The sequence below is a fragment of the Empidonax traillii genome, unplaced genomic scaffold (genome assembly GCF_003031625.1).
Source record: "Empidonax traillii isolate 1590-97213 ecotype Southwest subspecies unplaced genomic scaffold, ASM303162v1 scaffold923:size341358, whole genome shotgun sequence".
NCBI lineage: Eukaryota > Metazoa > Chordata > Aves > Passeriformes > Tyrannidae > Empidonax > Empidonax traillii.
Window position 1 is genome coordinate 291215 of NW_020956116.1, and position 19415 is coordinate 310629.

General features: G+C 58.5%; 2 protein-coding genes across 3 annotated transcripts in view; both read right to left on the bottom strand.

Annotated features, from left to right (window-relative positions):
• The window catches only part of DDR2 (discoidin domain receptor tyrosine kinase 2), a 14406-nt gene extending 4890 nt beyond the window's left edge, over window positions 1-9516 (bottom strand). The window contains exons 1-12 of the mRNA XM_027902929.1: window positions 9446-9516; window positions 5683-5780; window positions 3753-3855; window positions 3400-3631; window positions 3169-3316; window positions 2911-3016; window positions 2361-2544; window positions 2047-2290; window positions 1858-1920; window positions 1613-1743; window positions 911-1121; window positions 183-406 (exon numbers count right to left, since the gene is read on the bottom strand). Coding sequence (XP_027758730.1) covers window positions 183-406; window positions 911-1121; window positions 1613-1743; window positions 1858-1920; window positions 2047-2290; window positions 2361-2544; window positions 2911-3016; window positions 3169-3316; window positions 3400-3631; window positions 3753-3855; window positions 5683-5770 — 1734 coding nt within the window. The 5' untranslated portion in view covers window positions 5771-5780; window positions 9446-9516. The remainder of the gene's footprint in view (window positions 1-182; window positions 407-910; window positions 1122-1612; window positions 1744-1857; window positions 1921-2046; window positions 2291-2360; window positions 2545-2910; window positions 3017-3168; window positions 3317-3399; window positions 3632-3752; window positions 3856-5682; window positions 5781-9445) is intronic.
• A 2120-nt stretch (window positions 9517-11636) lies between these two features.
• On the bottom strand, window positions 11637-19250 carry UAP1 (UDP-N-acetylglucosamine pyrophosphorylase 1). 2 transcript variants are annotated; one of them, XM_027902950.1, is made up of 10 exons: window positions 18932-19250; window positions 18651-18855; window positions 17818-17993; window positions 17380-17552; window positions 16023-16216; window positions 15521-15664; window positions 14929-15117; window positions 14416-14463; window positions 12458-12524; window positions 11637-12206 (listed from the first exon to the last, which is right to left on the bottom strand). In XM_027902950.1, exons 1-10 carry the CDS (start codon window positions 19242-19244, stop codon window positions 12114-12116), a joined length of 1602 nt encoding a protein of 533 aa, XP_027758751.1. In that variant the 5' UTR covers window positions 19245-19250; the 3' UTR covers window positions 11637-12113. The 2 variants fall into 2 exon arrangements, with proteins under 2 accessions (XP_027758751.1, XP_027758752.1); XM_027902951.1 differs by lacking the exon at window positions 14416-14463.
• Between the last annotated feature and the right edge of the window lie 165 nt (window positions 19251-19415).

Genomic DNA, 19415 nt, shown 5'->3' on the forward strand with positions numbered 1-19415 from the left:
CCAAGCCCTCCAGGGCAAAGTCCTTTCCTGTGAACTTTTCCATCCCCTCCACTTCACAGAGGTGAACCTGGGGGACCAAGAGGCAGCCATTACCTCTGCTGACTGACAGTCTCCCTCAGCCCCTGGGAGCTGGAAAGAGCTTTGCCTGAGCCCTGCTCAGAGCAGGTCCAGTTCCTACTCACCTCCCCAAACTGGCCTTCTCCCAGCTTCTCCTTGAAGGTCAGGAGCTTCCTGGGGAACTCCTCGACAGCCACATCCTTGCCAGAGAGCAGGTCCATGGTGAGGGCTGGCACTGAGTAGGTGTTGCCGCCGGTCACGCCCTGCAGGTTCACGATGTCGGCCTCAGCATAGTGCGGGACGCCCTCGGGGACGCTGGCCTGGGATGGCTTCACGGGGCCACTGCAGCCTGGGGGGACACAGCGGGGCCAGCCCTGCCATGGGTGTCCTGCCATGCACCCTCTGCTGCCTGGGGGCTGCTCCCACTCCAGCTGCTGGCTTCTCCATCCCTGTCCTCCCCAGAGCCCCCGCACTGTCCCGGTACGGCTGGGTTCGTGCAAGGATTGCAGGTTGCTTGACTCCTTCCCAGTCACCAACAAACACACTGATCCAGCCCTGAGCACTGGATGTGAAGGGATCAGTGCCTGACCTTCAGATCACTGAGGAAGAGATGCCAGAGCATCCCAAGGATGGCAGGGGGACACAGCTCAGTCTGGCAGTGGACATCAGTGATGGCTCTCGGTCACAGGCTTTGTGTGACCTCCACATGGGAAAGCACAGGAGCTTGTTCAACCTCTCCCCCCAGTGCCAAAATGCTTGAAGATAGGCCAAAAGCTGGGGCTGGGGAGAGGGGCTGCAACAGCCTCAGTGTGTGGTAGATGGCTCTGAGCATGCAGGGTGTCCTGGCTCTCACCTGTGTCCTCCTCCCCGGAGGTGAACTCGGGCAGCTTGCGGATCAGGCGGGAGGGCTCCTGGTAGTCAGGTCCCAGGGGGAATATGCGGTCGTAGGTGGAGCTGGACTCCTGCTCGCTGGAGGAGGAGGAGCGGTTGTGGTTGAACATGCTGGATTCGCTGGGCAGGGAGAGGCTGACGGTCATTTCGTCATCCAGCATCCTCCGCGATGCCTGTGAAGGGGGGGAAGGGAGGACAGATGGGGTTCTCCACAGCATGAGCAGGATGGGGTCTCTTGTGTTCCCTGGTATCAGTGCTGTGCCCAAACCTCTTCTCTGGTGCCCTGTCCCAGGGATTCAGCATCCACCTGGGTTTATCCTCATGTTTCTCTTTTCTGCCTATATGGAGGAGAGTTTTGCTCCATCACTTCCATGACTGCCCTTGATTAGGTGGTAGCTGTGGTGAGACCCCCCCAGGCTCCTCTTCCCCAGATCAGCTTCAGGACAGAGGGATGGACAGGCAGGCAGGCCGCAAAGTGACCACCCTGCTCAACTAAATCCCTTTGCTTGAAAGATAGGTGCAAATCGCAACCTTCCTGAGGAGAAGAGGGGAGCATCAGCCCTTGCGTGGAGTCTGCTTTCTCTGTACTGAGCTTCCAGAAGAACCTGCCCAGGATGAGTCCACTGCCCTGGAGCACCTCAGCAGCCATCCCGTGCTTGCCCACCTTCTCCAGCATCTTCTGCCAGAACTGCCGCCACAGGATGATGACAATGATGGCCACCAGGATGAAGATGATCGCCACCAGGCACCCGATCAGGATGCGCGTGTTGCTGTCGTCCACCTTGAGCGTGGGGTCTGGCAGGAGAAGGGCACAGCAAGAGCTGGTCACAGTGACATGTGGGGAGACCCCTCCCTGCCCCCCAGAGCATCCCCCACCCATCACAGGGCAACAATGCTTTAGTGCCTTACCGTAAGTGGTGGGGACCACGGGGGCATCGGCGGGGGGCACCGAGTTGTTGTACATGGCTGCATCTGTCAAGAGAGCAGAGGAGAGAATCAGGGTGGGGGATTGGAGTGTCCCACAGCCCCGCTCTCTCCTTGAACCCCCCCTCCTCCCCATTAGGGTCTGGTCCCCACAGGACTCAGGGCAATGGGTACCTGACTGGAAGGTAATTTCACTGAACATCATCCAGGTGTCAGCGAAGTAGTACTGGCACTTGATGGCACTGGCCATGCGGTGGAGCAGGGGCACAGTGACGAAGCGGGCGCTGGGGTTCACATCATCCACAACCAGCACCGAGGAGACGGTGCTGGGCTCCCACTCGCTGGCATCGGCGCGGAAGTAGCACTGCACCTCCTTGAAGATCTTCACCCCTTTGGCGAACATGTTGTTGCAGTGGACCTGTGGGTCAGCCTGTCAGTGCGGCCCCAGAGGGGGACGGGGCGGGTGACAGGGCAGGGGGTGTGCAGACCTTCATGGCGGTGAAGTTCCTGATGCGGTCGAACTCGAAGGTGATCTCCACGTAGCCGCCAGTGGTGCTCTCATTGCGCCAGCCCACGTAGTCATAGCCCGGCCAGACATGGTACTCGTGGGTCTGCGTGAAGTCGTCCAGCCCCGACACCCCATCTGTCAGCTGGCCCAGGCCCTCTGTCATGCTGGCACATGCAAGGGGGGAAAGGGAATGGGACTCTTGCCAACCCCACAAACCTGCCACCACCCAGCACTCCCCCTGCAGTTCCTCACACCTCCTGGGACACTCAGGAGGGAGTTTTGTTACTGATGTTCTCTCTGGAAAAGGCTGTGGGGTGCTGAAGGCGTGGTGCAGCTTGCGTTAATCCAAGGTGTGCTTGCCCCATTATACTGTCCCCCTCATGATGTTCATCCTCCCTAAGCTGGCCGTGTCTCCCCCACTTCAGGGAGACCCCAAGCATTTGCTTTGCTGAGGATCAGCACATCAGCCTGACAATGCAGGGAAGAAGCAGCCCCAAGCCCTCCTGCCCAGTGTGGTACCCAGTCCTCACCTGTACCCGAACGCCCCATCGTACACCGAGTCATTCAGGTAGATGACGGTGCCCCCGGGAAGGATGAGCTGCTGCCCAGCTGGTGCGTTGTAGGACACCAGCCCATCTGCAGGGAGGGGAGGGTGAGTAGGTGCACGACACCCTGCCAATACCAAAGCCCTGCCAGCCCCCAGCGGGACAGACAGCCCTCAGTGGGATGGCCAGTACCCTCGCTGGGCTCTGGGGACAGAGGAAGAAGCACAGGACTGCACCACCCACCCAGCCAGACGCAGCCGTACAGCTCCACCCGCAGGCAGACGCTCATGGAGTGGTCGGTGACAGGGATGAATCGGACAAAGCGGGCGATGAGGGGAGGCTCCAAGTCTTTGAGGACAATGTCATAGGGGTTGGTGTTTCCATCCAGCACCTGGGGAGAGAGAAGCATGGTGGGGATGGGCAGGAGGATCCTCCTCACCCGCCACCCAGTGCAGCACTCACCCTTCTCCTCACCTGCTTCCCATGCCGGTTCCTCCAAGAGATCCAGCGGGTGCCGTCTCGGCTGTAGTTGATCTTATACATGGGGGCAAACTCATTACCATGGCCCTCGGCGTGGCGCCCCTGGGTGCCCACCAGTGTGATGAAGTGCAGGGCGTGCAGGTCAATCTGCAGAAACTCCTTCAGGTCATTTGGCTCCACTGCGGTCTCAGGGCACCAGGCTCCATCACCATCCTCCGAGTCCAGCCTGTGAACCCAGAGTGGAGGAGCTGTTTGCAGGCAGCCAAAGCCAGCCCCATGTCCCCCTTCTCTCCTCCATGGCAGCTCAGACCCTGCCATGGCTGTTGCAGGAGGGTCCCCACACTCACCGGCCGTACTTGGCAGCTGTGGACTCAGACCACTGGCTGGAGGCTGAGATGTCCTCGTCAGGGATGTGCCCGCCTGACATTCCCAAGGGGTACCGACACACCGCTGTAACGAGACCAGCAGGGCGCTGAGCAGGCACTTCCCCAGCCCAGATACGTGTTGAGAATGGAATAGGCTGAGGCACATCCACCACACCGCAGGCACTGCGGCCCCAGCACAGCACTCTCCATCCCTCTGGCTTACAGAGAGGACAAAGCAGGATGGGGTGGTCCTGACAAGGCAACACCTGCCTGAGCAAATGGAGCTGCTGGCCAGAAGTGAACGCCAGCCCAGCTCAAAGTGAAGCGGCAGCAGGGGGAGGCAGCGCTCCAATAGGCACACCAGGCCCTGTCCCTTGAGATCCTGTCAGTCCTGCTGGCAGGCATCTCGGCTGTGGTAGAAAGCCTGTGAGCTGGCACCGCTATCCACGTGCTCCTTGTTCTGGGGGAGCCCAGAATGCTCACTCCAGAGGCCACTCGTCCAAAAAACTCACCTGCAGCAACTGTGCCGTGCTGCCCCGCTGCTCCCCCCACCTGCCCTGGGGAACAAGTGACAAAGGCGGGCACTCGCCTTCCCTGCCGACCCCTCAGTTCCCATCACCAGCCCTGCTCCCACCCTGGCTGCGAGTGGAAAAGTACTCGGAGTGGCAGGCAGGCTGCGTCCCCGAGTGGCAGCCGGCTCCCCCCAGCACCACATCCACGCTGCTTCCCAGGAGTTATTTTTTCACGCCTGGCTGCCAAGAGCACTGCTGAAAGGCCGGCTTGTTTGGCTGTGTTTACCGTCTGGCCGCTGGCTCCAGCCCACCGCGCTCCCTCCACACACCACCCCGAGCAAACACCCGCACGGGGGAGGCAGGGACCAGCAGGATGCTGTGCCCGGGCCGCCTCCTACCCCCACAGCCTCCAGTTCGCCTCGTGCTGCACCGGCAAAGAACGCGCATCCCTGCGTGCCACCATCCCTGGGACCACCTTCTGCATAGACAGAGGGATGAGTGCATCTTCATCATGAGCACTGGCACAGTGGGAGCATCTCTTCTTGTCTCCAGCTCTCTGGCTTGTGATGCTCTGCAGAGCGCAGCTCCCACCAAATTCCCACTTAATTCTCGTCGAACATGGAGCCAGCTCAGCTCCTTTGCCCTAGGTAATAATGAGCCTGGCCAGGCAAAACCAGTGCTGCCAGGCCTAGATGTCTGCAGGAGAAACAGGATTGCCTCCCTAAGTAAGAACTATGAAGCCTCCAGGGAAGGCCTAGCGAACTCCTCCCACGGATGGAAGAAGGCTTTGAAGGAACTCGTTACAGGGATGATCCTGGGAAACCCTAGCACGCTGAAGGAGCCTGGGCTGTGCTCATCCCTGCAACACAGGATGGGGCTGAGCCCTGCAGAAACAGCCACCTAAACACACTTCTCCCACTGACAGTGTTGTGGTTTCCAAGTAGAAGCCAGGCACCCAGTCAGGCCACTTCACTAAAGCCAGCCTTGGTTTGCTGCAAAACCACCAAAGAAAGCACAACACAGCAGCAGAAAACAATGCCCCGGCACCTGGTAGCCTCAAAACTGAGAGGGCTCAACGAGCCCCCAGTGGGGAAGAGCCCTACCCAGATCCCAGGGCTCCAGCTGCAGTGCTTTGCCTGTACCCCCATGTCCCACTAACTGATGGGGGTAGGACAGTGTCCATGGCACACAGAGGGAGCTCTCTGGGTCACTGCCAGCAGCCAAGCCATATGCAGGACAACAGTGTGCCCAGGCAGGTGCAGGCTCTGGGGGCCATCACATGCTGCTCCCAGAAGTCATGAGATGAGCCAAACTTGGACGTCCTGGCAGGAGCATGGACCAGGGAAATGTCCCTGGTGAAATGTCCCAGGGAAATGCCACCTAGTGCCCGTCTCACTTACCAGGGTTGACCTGGGCTCTCGCAGCCTGCGGGATGTTCAGCAGCAGCAGTGGCAGCAGCAGCAGGGCTGGTCTGGGGGTGGCCGGCATGTCTGCAGTCCTGTGGAAACAGAGACAGGGCTCGTCACACTGGGGCTGCTGAGCCACGTGGAAAGGTCAGCCCTTCTTGGGACAGCCAGCTGAGAATGGGAGCGCTTCCCCTGCCCGTGCCCCTGTGTCCCACCTTGGCCCAGAGGAGGAGCAGAGCCCCAGACCTCAGATATGAGATGGTGGTCAAAGGTGGTCCCACCACCATCCCTGGGAGCCATGGTACGCCACATCCCTGGAGCTGGCCACATGTAATGGCCACAGGACCCACACAAACCTCCCAGGGCTCTACTCTGACCCACACGAACCTCCCTGGGCACTGCTTGGGGCCAGGACCATCGGGCTCCACTGCTGGGCAGAAAAGCTCCGGCTGGGCCGCCCACCCTTGGACAGCTTTGAAAGCACGAATTTGCACAACCCCGTCATATAAGACAATAATAGCACGTTTCAACAGGCGGTTTCCCTGCCTGCTGGCTCTGGAGAGAGGAGAGCAGATACTCGCCCGAGATTTACAGCGTATTTATTGTGACAGCTCCCTGTGGCAGAGTGGATCCCAGGGACATGCACGACAGAGAAAGGTGTGACAGAGGGCATGGGAGTCACTTATACCCACTGCCTCGAGGGGAGCACAGGATGGAGCTGGAGAAGACCTGGGGTCCTGGCAATGGGGCTTGGGCTGCAGCAAGGGGAGAAAAAGTGCTGGTGCTGTCAGGGCTCCTCCTCGGAGGGTACAGCCCACAGCACAGTGGGATCCCCCAGGACATGCCTGCCTTTGTGTCAGTGCTTCCACCACAGTCACCAACCTGGTTCTAGCCAGCCCTGAGCTGCCAGAAATCCCCAGAGCCTGAAAAGCTCCCACTGCACCCACACACCTCTGGGAAACCACCAAAGGGCTTGGCACCACGCTGGGGGATGCACCAGGGAGAGCCCTATATGTCACCAGCCCTGCCCTAGGCTTCCTTAGCTTCTGCCCCTCTTCTGATTTGCCAAGGGGGCACTTCACACAAGCACCAGATGCAGATTAGTCTTCTTTTTATTAAAAAAGGCTATTTTAATCTAGTTTACATGCACATTAAACTTTGAGAGAGCAAATTACTAAGCTGGGGGTTAAAGGGACCATAGCTCCTGGCCAAATGGAGCTGGCTGCTGGAGCAAATCCCACCCAAGCCCACTGCGCCAGGGATGTCTGGGCTGGGCTGGCACATCCTCAAGGCCAGCCCAACACCAGTGATCCAACAGGTGGGTGCTTGGTTGTGTTCTTGCATCTGCCCCAAACAGGGTCCCACAACCTTGTCCCCACCATCAAGAAAAACCCAAACCATCTGCCACGCATCAGATGCCTCTATCCCACAAAGACCAGATGGGAGGTGCTGGCTATGATTCCCAGGCCACTGCCAAAGCCATGGTTTGGCAGGGCAGGAGCAAGACAGGGGCTTGCTGTGACCATGCCAGCACCCAAGGGGAATGCAAAACCCCAGGAGCTGCCACCTGCATCCTGCTAGAGGCTCTTTGCACCCCACAGTACACTGCTGGACTCCTGGGCGATTCTGCTAAACACCACGAGCTCTGCAGTTGGCACAAATAAACACTTGCACTTGGAGTGATTCTTCCCCCTCTTTTATTTTTTATTTTTATTTTTTTATTTGGTTTTTTTTACAAGAACAATATGTGGTTGCTTTTTTTTTCTATTCCCAGCTGGTAATATTTAGCTAGTTGCAACTAACTCAGCTGCAACTGGGAATTTCAGTTGCATTGCCGAGAGGTACACAGGAGGCTCCTGTGTTTCGTGATGGCCAGTTCCCCCCAAAATTAAAATCTCAATTTCCTTCTGCATTCCAAAAACTATCTAGGGCTATTTTTTTCCCCCCACTATTCTTTCAGGCTGAGTAAACTCTTTAAGCATCAGGATACCAGATGCTGCGAATCTCCTGCAGGGAATGCATTTACATTTAGTCTAATACAGGGAAATCATCCCCACGTAACCAGTGGGAAGTGCTCGTTGCTCCTCAGGGGAATGGGGCTGGGGGACAGTGTGGAGACAGGGATTCAGGTGCTGAGGCTGGGGGCTTGGGGACACGTGGTCAAACAGGCCCAGCAGTACTGGCAACCCAGCTGGAAATCATTTCTATTCCACCAGCCCCGCAAAAGGGGTGGCATTTCAACGTTTTGACTGAAAATGCTTGCTGAAAATTTTCAATCACTGGAAATTTTTAGTGCAGAGAGTTTTTGGAGCTCCTCCCTGGCATCGCCTGGGCTTTGAGTTTCCCTTGGCAGCTGCTTTTTTTTTTTTTTTTTTTTTTTTTTTTTTTTTTTTTTTTTTTTTTTTTTTTTTTTTTTTTTTTTTTTTTTTTTTTTTTTTTTTTTTTTTTTTTTTGTCTTCCCTTTTTATTTCCCTCCTTTCTTACTCTACTGAAATAACCAGGGAGAATTACCAGGGGAAAAAGTAAATCCACATTTGTTAAGAGACAAACCCCACCTGACCTGTGGTTTCTCTTGCCCTCCACCCGTGCCAGCTGGTGAGATCCCCAGCTCGCTTCCCAGGTGGGCACTGCTGCCCATGCCGGCACTGGAGGAGCATCAGGCACGGAGAGGGTGCTGGATGGCAGCAGGTCCTGGACATGGGTCTCCCAGGACTGCCAGGGCTCCCATTGCAACTCCCCATTCCTGCTGGATGGCAGGATATGCCAGGGCCACGCTGTAGGGAATGTCCTCGATCAGAAGTCTGTGACCCTGGCCCAAGACATGCAGGGTTTGGGTAAGGGGGTTCAGGATCCCCACCCCAGATGGCACTACAGCCCCCAGCATGCTGTGCCACCGGCGCAGCCTTGCCAGGAGCACAGCGCAGCATGACGGGACCCGTAGTCCTCCTCCCTTCCAAAAATAACATTTTTAGACCTTCTCCGGGCTGGATGCAGCCCCATTTTCTTCAGCAGCGAGCGCCTCCCCAGCCACGGGCTGCCTGGCTCAGCCCGGGCCATCGCAGCCGATCAGGGTGCGAGGAGCAGCCGGCACATCCCCGTGGCTGCCAGCTGCCCTGGAGAGACCTGCCAGGAGCACAGCCCACGGACAGGGGGCTTGTGGACGCGGTCCTGTGGATGCTGCTGCTCCACAGGAGCACGCACTCCCCCCCAGCCGAAAACTTCGAGCCCTCCTCCGCGCTCTGTGCCACGGCGCACAGCATTGCCCCGCCACGGTGCAGGGCTCCACGGCATCGCTCCTCCACGGCGCAGGCTTGGGAAGCCAGAAGCGAGAGTTCCCAGCACCAGGACGGGGCACGATGCTCAAAAGTACCAGACCAGTGGCCCCGTGTCCCCTCCCCGGCGTGACCTGGTGCCTGGCGGGGGGACAGCAGGGCCTCTCTGGCTGGCCAGCGCTGCCGCCGGCTCTGCCAACAGACACATAGGCGGGAGCCGAGGAGGGACACCAGGAAATGCTGGCCCGGCACGGAGCGCGGGGGAAAACACTGGCAGTGGGGGGACAACTGGTGAGAAGTGGCCAAAAGTTACGTCCCGAAGTGGAAACGCTGCCCTGCTTCTGCCCCAGCCCCTCACCAGGTAGACCCACACCCCAGCCCCTCTCCCCAGGTTCCGCCGCAGAGCAACAGCTCGCCCCAAATCCCACCAAAATCCCAAGCCTACGAGGGGCACACGCCTCTCCACGTACCCAGGAGCAACTCACCGGAGCGGGGAGGCGGCGGCAGATGGGTGGGCTCCTCGCCCCTCGCCTGGGCCGAGGGAGCCAGGCGAGGAGCGAACTTCCCCGGGCTGATGCAAGATGCCTCTGGGAGCGTTTTTGCATTCTGCGGATTCCTGGGAGCCGGCCAGAAATCCCACAATCCTACATCTTGCACATTTGGTTTCAATTAGGGAGCGGAGAGGGGGAGCCAGTCAGCAATCCGGGCTGGCTTTTCGGCGGAGGTTATTTTCCTCGGCCCGAGGGAATGTGCGCAAAGCTGTAATTTACAGCAAAACCCATTCATAGCGCAGGAGAAAAAAAAAATAAAATAAAAAGATCCGCGTGGCCGGCAGGGGAACTTAAAGCAATAGGCAGCGTTTTGCTTTCCGGCACTCGCCCCCGCGGCTGCGGGACGGCACGTGTGTCCAGGACCCTCCTCCTGCTCCCTGCGGCCAGGTGGGACACCCCCAAAATGCGGCCAGCGGAGACACTCCATGAGACCTCAACACTGTCCCAGAAGGTCCCACATGGACTACCCCTCTCCGGGCCCCTGGTGGGAAGCGTATCAGACTCCTGCGCGGGCACGCGTGGCCAGGACACCGGCCGGAAAGCCGACCTGCCTGGCGCACGGCATGGAATCAGCGCTCCAGCTCCCCGAGCTCCACGCTGAGCGGGTGGTTTTACATCATTTCCAGGCACTAGCTTGGCACTGCGGCCACTGACTATGCAACGCAGCAAGGAGAAAATAATAATAAAGGGCTCACATTAGTTTTTGTGCAATAGCAAAAACCGCAATTAAAAAAAAAAAAGCAACAAAGCAACTTTTTTTTTTTTTTTAGACTAGTATTTTGAGTGTATTTTATACCACTGCCACACCGTGGGAGGGAAGCAGCACCCCTGGCAGCAGGCCAGTAGCTCCCTAAAAAGCTCTCCTGTCTTGCAGGACTCCCCACAGCTCCAGGGCTGCAGGCTTGCTCCTAAACACAACCTCCTCACCATACTCCCAGCCTATCTGCTCTCCAAACAGACCAACTGAGTCACAGGCAGGGTGAGCCATCCACTGCCCACAGCAGATGCTGGTGACCCTCACCCCTGCTACCAGAGAGGGGCTGCAGTGCCAGCTGAGCCAGGGGTGCCCAGGGTGACAGAGTTAGGGCATAGCTTCCTCCAGGCTGGCAGGGAGGGCAGGCAGGGAGTGGGGCAGAGCAGTGCCTGCTGCAGGGCTCTGTAATGTGCCCCCCTGTGCTGCCTCAGATCATCTGGCAGGGAAAAGCACAGGCTGCCCTACGTGCACACCCGCACAAATGCCAGCCAGCTCCGTTCCACTCCGCTCCCCTCCCCTCCTGCTACCTGGAATCAGTACTCAAATAACTTGGCAACAGCCAGGGCTGCGCTGCTCTGCCCCAGGACCTAATGCAAAGGTGGTGGTCTGCAGAGCCAAAAGCCAAAGCCTCGGCCACACACAGCCCAGACGGCCAGCGGTGAGCCACCAGCAGGCACAGCGCCAGCTGGGACCCCCCGCGTGGCCCGGGCTTCCCAGGCACACTGCCTGAGAAACCGAGTGCTTGGCTGAGCCTAGGATGCCCAACAGCCACCTTAGCACTCACGGCACTTGGTGACTTCCCCTGGGGCAGAGAGGTTTGGGTCCCATTCGCAGCCCTGCAAGGGAAAAATCCCTCTCCAGGCAGCCAGGGGGCAGTGGGACCAACCACACCAAGGGCTGTGATGGGACTCGGGATCAGGAGAGGAGCTGGTCGAGCTCCATCCTTTTTCCCAAACAGGAGGGGAGGCAGCACAGCTGCTCTGTCTGGAGGCATCAGGACACCACACTCCCCAGCAGTGTGCTGTGGAAGAAGCTGAAGAGCCCTCTCAGGAAAAGCAGAGGGCACACAGCACTGCTGGAGGGCTCCACACCAGCCTGACTTCACCCTGAGCACTCTGGCAGCCCAACATACCTGCCTGTTCCTACCTGCTCGAGGCTTGCCACTGTCTGCGAGAATACAAGAGGGAAGTGCAACCCTCTGCTTCCTCCAGATATGCCCCAAACGAGCACTGCAAGCCAGAGGACCTGCCTGCAGCCACCCCAAGCAACAATCCTTGCTGCACTGGCTGAGCACATGGTACGATGCAGTCAGCCCTCTACTCCACGAGCAGAGCCTCTGTGGAAAGTCATCATCACTCAAACACCACCAGATGACAAACAGGAGGGACTCAAAAGTTTAATTGGGTGCTTCCAGTTGTGCAACATAGAAAGGATGACCAAAAGGAAGGATATGGGCAATGACAAGGGCCCTATTAAAAAAAAATAGTCATGTAGATTTAAGAAAAATAAAAATTCAAGATTAATCCCAGCCCCGTACCATAAAAATCCTCTCTCTGCATGTACAATGACTACTACTATATACATGTTTAAAAATAAATGCCCACAGCCTGGAGTGCAAAGAGCAGCGCGCCATAGCTGTGCTTCGTGGCAGGGGAATCCATAAAGTGTTTGGTTTTTAAATTAACATATAAATAGAAGCATACAATGTGCTGAGAACCGAGCGGGTCACATTCTCCCCTGCACAGGGCTGGAGTGAGCGGGACCAGCCCCAACCAGTCACAGCTATAAACCTTCATGTGTCTGAGTTCCTGGCGGGACAGACAGCCCTGCTTGGGCACCCTGCTGCCATTACATCCCATTCTTCACCAGCTCATGGATCCCATCTTCGTCAATAATCAGAGGTGCACGAAACTCTCGGTCCTTCACATACTTTTCCAGACCCTATGGGAAGACAAAGTGGCTCATTAGGAACACACCACATGTCATCTGCTCTGCTGACCCCCTGAGCTGCTCACAGGTGGCTCTGGTCCCCTCCTGGGCTAGCAGCTTGAGGGACACTATCTCAAAAAGCCCCACAGTGAATTCAAGTCACACTTCCGTGGCTTATCCCCTCACATGTGTGCCCTGCCAGCCCCTCCACCTGTTTAGTTCATCTGCAAGGACCTCTTCAGCTCTGCAGAGTTAGTACTCACTTCTCCTCCATAGGACACGAGGGGAGAAATTTCACACTGGATTGGCAGGTCGTTTGCATCCTTCAAGCTGCAAAGAAAAAGTCAGGAGAGTTAGTTACATCCCACCAGGGGACACGAACGGGGCCCCAGATCTCGCTGATGCCAGGTGGGGGGGTCAGACCCCACCAGCACAGAGCTGCCCTGGGTTAGTCAAGCCTTGCGTGCTCTCCACAGAGGTGTGAGTGAAAGTTTAGATACCAGCAGCGACTGAAAGGGAAGAGAGCTTTAGAGGTGGATTTCACGATGCCTTTCCATGTGTGCAACTACAGCAGTGCCTGAGTCCCCAGCCCCGCTATTTCTGACCATGCATGCAAACCAGTCACTCCTTCCTCCTCCTTGGGGTGATGACAAATGCGCTCACATAGCACCTGCCCGTTTGCTGGCTATAACTGGTCTTTCTTTAAGCACTCATCTGCCTAAAGCACAATCTGAGGACGCAGGGTAAGCCTGTCTGCTCGCTCAGAAATGCTCCCTGCAGCACTCTTTGCTCCTCCTGCCTTTGCCTGTTTCAGCTCCTTTGTTCTGCCTGTGAGCTGGCACTGGTGAGCAAAACATCAGACCCACACCAGTACTGGCCACTGCAGCAGCACTGAGGGGCAGGGGGCTACGTGGGGGCCCCAAGGCTGCTCCTGCTGCCACCAGTCATTGTAGGACCCCTCCCAGATACTCCCCAGATCCAGTTGGTGTTTAAGTCTGGTTGAGGGGTGCAGCCATGTGGAGCCAACAAAGAGCCTCAGCAGCACCCCAGGGTGCCCCTTTCCCAGCCACTCACCACGGCAGCCATGGCAGGATGTCGTTCATGACAGTGCTCCTTTCACCCTCACTCAGCCCCCATCCTGTCCCAGCTGTGAATAAAACTTGCCCATCCCAACCCAGCCCTCGTACTTGTGCATGCCTTGGAGTTAGATTCAAGATAATTGTTTAAACAAAAAAAAAATCTGACATCAACTGGCAATGACTGGTAAATGTAGGATAAGGTGTATCCTTCTTCCTACATTATAGCTAGTGTGGTGGCCTAGTCATAAGCCTGAAAACACTTGGAGTCTGGAACTGAAACAGAGATCCTAGGAATATCTCACCAGAAAGTACTGGAAGATACAACTTCTGAAGTGGGGGAACGTAACAAGCTTGCTTAGTCTGAGAGTCATTTACACTCACCAGCTCCAAGTCCCAGACACCCCGCCTGCCTTGTGCCTACAGAACATGCTGCTGTTTGCTCCTTTGACACAGAAGTGTCAAAGCTCTCCCGTGTATTCCTGTAAACTTGCAAGCACTGAGCCAGGGGCTTTCCTGGTGTCACGGTCTGGATGTCCCAACTCCAAGAGCTGAAGTCACACAAAGCACAGCTGGCTGCTGCGCTGTGATTCACAGATGCTACATCAAAGCCTGCTTGACGTTAACTCAAGGCTTTCAGTCCCATTTCCATCTGCCTGGACGCCTGGTGGACATCGGGAGACGGCAGCCGTCTCCAGCACTGGGACCAGCCGGGACCAGTCCAGCCTGCGCTGTGCCATGGTGTGACTAACAGGGAGCGTCACCGAAGGGACGTGCCAGCGTGTTTCCCAACAGCATCCTGCCTGCGGGGTGTCCTCTGGGGGCTGCGGGCAGTCAGCACCAGGCTGCTGCCGCCCCCGCCCCCATACCAGCAGCACAAGCCCCATCCAGTCATCCCGGCCGGCTGCCCCTGCGGAAAGGAGCCCAGGAGGGAGCAGTCCCTGCCTACTGCCCGCCACCACGAGAAGCGGCATCCACAGGGACCAGCGGTGGGACGTGCCCCGCTCCCAGCATGCGGCCCAGAGCCCCCCGGCCCCGTTAGTCGCTGTGGGTGCCTGTCCCCGGCGCGCCCCCGCGGCCTGGCCTACAGCCCGTTAGTACCTAAGCGCAGCCCCGCCACCATGCACGCTGCACGGCATAGTTACTTGTCTTTGACATCTGCGGGCGTGGCAGCCGACCTTCCGTTTGGGACGCTACATGGGAATAGACAAGGGTTAGCGAGGCAGGGTAAAAACACAGCAGAACAAGTCTGGGCTTTGCCAATCTCCAGAGAAAGGTGGTGGGGAGGGCCCTGTGGTCAAGGGGTGCCATGAGTCCAGCCTGGCTGCTGTACGGATCTGCTGGTGCAATTGGGCTTTAGGGAGCCACCTCCTCCCTGCAGAGGCGACCTTGGCTGTGCAAGGGAGGCTGGCAGGATTTGGTTCAGAGGTGCTGAACCAAGAAGGAAAGCTGCTGCTGAGTGAGCAACCGCTGCTCCTGTTGTCACCACTCAACCCACATCCAGCTCTGCCCCACGGATCATCCAGGAGAAAGGACCCCTAGCTGGTCACTTCAGTGACACTTATCAGGAGCACTGAAATGCAGAAGGGCTGGGGACTGCCTCATGTCTGATATCCAGCCCAAAAAAGGATGCAGGAGTGCCAGGAGCAGCAACTCACCGAGGGATAGCAGGGATGCGTGTGCCATTTTCGTCCACAAAGTGCCCCCCTGCATTGAGAACCCAGCAGTGGTGCAGAGACATCAAGGCATGTCGGGCTGTGGTGGGGTTGTCCTTGCCGTTCTGGCTGTCTGCGTTCTTCAGGGGAGAGAACTCGTCCTCACGCAGCACCTCGTACACCACAAACTTCCTTGGGGGGAAACAGAGGATGGGAGGGTCAGGTTTGGAAATCGTGGCTGCTTCATCACTTCTCCCCTGCCAGGGTGGCTGAGCTGGGGCCATGGCCCTCCCACAGCCCACACCCATGGGCTGTTTTTCACAGCCATGGAGGAGAGGAGGGCCTGGGTTGTAGAGTCAAATGTTCTGGCCCAGGAGCAGGGCTCAGCCAAGCAAGAAGCACGCAGCGCCTGTCCCTCCTGCTGCTCATGTCCCTGCTCATCTCCAAGCACAACCTTCCGCTGCTGCGGCAAAGCACGGGAGCTGGCATCTAATCCCAGTACCAATGGGCACACCCCTGGCACCACCCCGGAGGCTCTCAGAGCTGCCCAAGGCAGAGCCACCAGCCTCTTCCCCATGGAGAGAAAAGGACATACTTGGAAAACTGGAAGATGTCAAAGACGAACTTTTCCATCTTAATCCCATTGGGCTTCTCGGGTTGGATTAACTGCCCTGTAGTGATGTCCACATGTGGGATCTTCTTCTCAGCTACGTGGTGCTGCAGCTGTGGTTCATAAGTGCTGCAACAGGCCAAGAAAGAGATGTCACTCGCCTGAGCAAGTCATGTCTCCATCTCAGACACTGCTGCAGCAGGAGAGCCTCCCTGAGGCACAGGCTGCTCATCCCCACGGCAGCTGGGAGAGGACAGCTCCACACGCCTGCACTCTGGAAGCAGCATCCAGCTCTGGCCAGGAGAAATCTTATCTCAAGGAAGAGACTGTGTGGAGAGGCGAGGGTCAGGCCACGCGTGCAGGGGCCAGACATCAGGGGCCTCATCCCAGCACGCCTGCAAACAGCTGGAGCTCAGCCAGCAGAAGGCAAGGCGCAGCCGACTCCACTTGGCACCAGCACTCCAGCAGCACCCCAGCAGGCCCTTACTTGACTACATCTTTCAGGAAGGCAGTGGTGAAGTAGTGATTGGCGATGTTGCCCGCGTTGAAGAGCAGCCGCCCGTCCGGGCCCCGTTTCTGGGCAGTGGCCAGGGAGATCTCGCTGTACTCCACAACCTGGTACACACCGTCCACTCGGCACACCACGCCCACCGGCTCCGTGGGGTTGGTCTTTTCCACCACCTGCCCAAGGGAAGGACTGTCAGAGAAAGACACCCAAAGCCCAGCACTTCAAATATACTCACTCCTCCCTTGTACCCAGCATCGCCTGACAAGGTTTTCTGCTGTGCTGGGATAGCGCAGGGATAAGGATGCTGGAGCCCTCCCCTCTCAGGTACTTCTGGCAATGGGGACTAGAGGAAGACAATGGCAGAACTGGGTGACAGGGTGTTAGACACACCCAGAGGGTGTGGGCAGGATCTGGCACGAAGCCCACGTGCAGCTGGCAGAGGGCATGGATATTTTTAGCCAGCTCGCTGTGCACAACCAGGAGGCTGCTGGCTCAGCGGAGCCAGCCCCCTACACTTGACCTCCCTCCTCTTCCTTGCGTCGCACACACCTCCATCTGGGCACAGGACTACCCCAGCAAATCCCTACCCATCACTGCCACCACAGTGGGGTGGCATGCAGGGACATAGGGCTTTCTCCTTTCTGCATGCTAGGGTTTATTTCCTCTTTCTCTCGTGCAAGCCAGGAGGAGGAATTGCTTTCCCTTTCTCAGTTTGCTCTCTGAAAGCCTCAGACCCAGTAAGTCCTCTTGCCTGTTTGCCAGAGCCAAGCCCAATGTAAACAAAAACAGCCTCCTTGGCTGTTAAGCCAGTCTTTAAGTAAAGCTTCGAGCATGCAATGTCCTATTCACGAGATACAGGGCTGGGTTCAGTGTGTCAGCTGCTCCCACTGTATCCTGGTCTGGTGGCCCAGGACGTCATGGCTGGGGACAGCTGGCAGCCTAGGGCAAGGATCCTGTCCACCTATGCTACCCACAGCCACCTGGAGAACGGCTGCCAGGCATCCAGGCGTGAACCAAGGAGCTCCACAGGACTCCCCGGGAACTAAGGGACCTCTGAGCCCTGGGCCTGTTCCTGTGCAAGGCAGGAGAAGAACAGCACCAGGCATGGCTCAGTGATGCCCCACATCCCCCACACTGCCAAGGGCAGGCAGAACTATCCAAGGGGCAGGTAGGACTCTGGCAGCATGTGGTACTTCACCAGTATGCTCCTGGTGCTTAGCTATCCCTCCTGAATGTGGCAAACCAGAAAATAAAGGACGAGGAGTAAGGGATCAATGAGCAGGACAAACCCCACTCGCTCTAGGGAAGCAGTGCTTGCTTGTCCCCAAAACCATACCTTAGCCCCACAGTCTGCTCCCTTCTCCAAGCAGAACCCAATGAACCTGGGGTCAGCCACCTTCACCAGGATGTTATCCACACAGTACACGTGGACACTCTGCACACCCCTCCGCTCCATGTCATCCATGATCCCGTGTGCCCCCAGGGCCCGGTACAGACCCCCATTGCCATCTGCGGAGAGAACAAATCGTTGGGGCTGCAGCAACACCCAACAGTCCCATCACCCACCCACGCTCATCCTCCTTCCCCCCGGAGGTGGCGTGGAGGGTCATCAGCCCAGCCATACCCCACCCTGGTCCTCCCTGCCAAGACAGACACCTCCCAGCCTGCATCACCCGTGGGCCACGTCACACTGCAACACTCCAGCTCCAAAAGCTTGTCCTCAAGCACCACATCTCGCCTCTGTGCACCCCTCCCATCAGCTCCCACCACTAACCTGGTGCCATAGCAATCTTGCCCTTCTCCTCCAGCAGGATTTTCCCATCGAACCCCAGGGCGGGCAGCATGCCCTGCTGAAAGAAGATGACGTTTTCCTTCTTCAAGCCAAAATAACAATGCTTCTGGAAGAACTCCTTGGTGGACTCCATAGTGCGGCCACTTGTCATGATGTACCTGTCACAGAGCAGGAGACACCCAGTGAACAGGGAGGAGAGGCAGGGTCTCACCCCCCTCATCCCAAACGTAAGGAACAGCCAAGATAGGCTTTTTCCCTCTCCACATTTAGGAGGATCTGACCTGCTGTGGCCTCACCACTTTGGTAAGCCGGTGAAGAGCTTCTTCACACTTCCTTGCAACATATATCTCCAAAACCAAAAAACACCCTGCACAGTGCAGGGGACACCTGCAGCAGCTTCTTCCTTGACATCAACCTCCTGTTCACAGCCCCATAGCTGCCCCTTGCTGCCTAGACCCCTGCTTTGCGTGCTTGCTGTCCCACATGGGGACATGACAGACCTTCCCGAGGGCCACGGGGCTGAGTCTGACAACGTGGGACCTGCCAGTGCCACTCACCGACCCTTGTACCACTAACTCCAGCGGGATATGCCCATAGCAATAGCACTGCTGCCAAGAGGGGCTATGCCAACCCATTGCTCCTGGGCTGCCAAAGGGCTCTGCATCAGCGCAGGGGCTGGGAAGGGGAACTGCACCAATGCAGGGGATCTCGGGCTGCTGACACCCACAGGGCTACTCCAACCCACCGGGCCTTGGCCCATCGGCGCCAACGGGACCGAGCCGACACCTCCCTGTCCTCCCGAGGCCGGAGCTCACCAGGGGATGTGGCAGGGGGTGCCGTGCTGCTCCTCCGCCAGCTGCTGCAGCCGCCGCAGGCGCTGGGCCTGGAGGTGGAACAGGGTCTTGCGGGAGGGCAGCCCCACGTCGCACATGCCCTTGGGGTAGGGGACGCCGAGGCGGGTGCCCTGCCCGCCGGCCAGCAGCAGCACGGCCACGCGGCTGCCCGCGATCTCCGCCAGCCCTGCGGGAGCACACACGCGTGGGGCCGGCGGCTCCGGCACCTCGCCGGGCCGGGCCCCGCCGCCCCCGACACCTACCGCGGCTCTCCCAGCGCGGCACCAGCCCGCGGTCGCGGGTGGCGCTGCCCAGAACGTCCCGCGGCACCGGCTCCATCCGCGCGTCAAGCGCCGCCGCCGCCGCTTCGCCGCCACCGCCGCCGTCCCCGCGGGCGCGGCGGAAGAAGCGGTTGATCTCGGCCACGTCCATGCCGCTCAGCTCGGCCGCCAGCGCCCGGCGGGCCGCGTCGCCCAGCTCGGGCCAGAAGCGCAGCACGTGGCCCTGCCCGCCCGCCTCCAGCCGCTCCCGCAGCTCCGCCGTGTCCGCCGCCTCCATCGCGCCCGCCGCCTCCATCCCTCCCGCCGCCGCCGCGGGGCCGCCGCGCCCCCGCCGGCATTTTATAGCCCCACGCCGCCGCCGCGCCGCCAATGGCCGCGCCCCGCGCCACGTGGTGCCCGCCGCCAGCCCAATGGGCGCCGGGGCAGGGGGCGGGACGGCCCGACCCCCTCGCGGCGCCGCCGCCAA

Coding starts and splice junctions, on each gene's coding strand:
- UAP1 (XM_027902950.1), bottom strand. CDS start 19,244: ATGGAGGCGGCGGGCGCGATGGAGGCGGCGGACACGGCGGAGCTGCGG. Junction 15,118..15,520: donor GACATCTTCCAGTTTTCCAA/GTATGTCCTTTT, acceptor TTTCCCCCCAAG/GAAGTTTGTGGTGTACGAGG. Junction 12,207..12,457: donor TCGTGTCCTATGGAGGAGAA/GTGAGTACTAAC, acceptor GTCTTCCCATAG/GGTCTGGAAAAGTATGTGAA.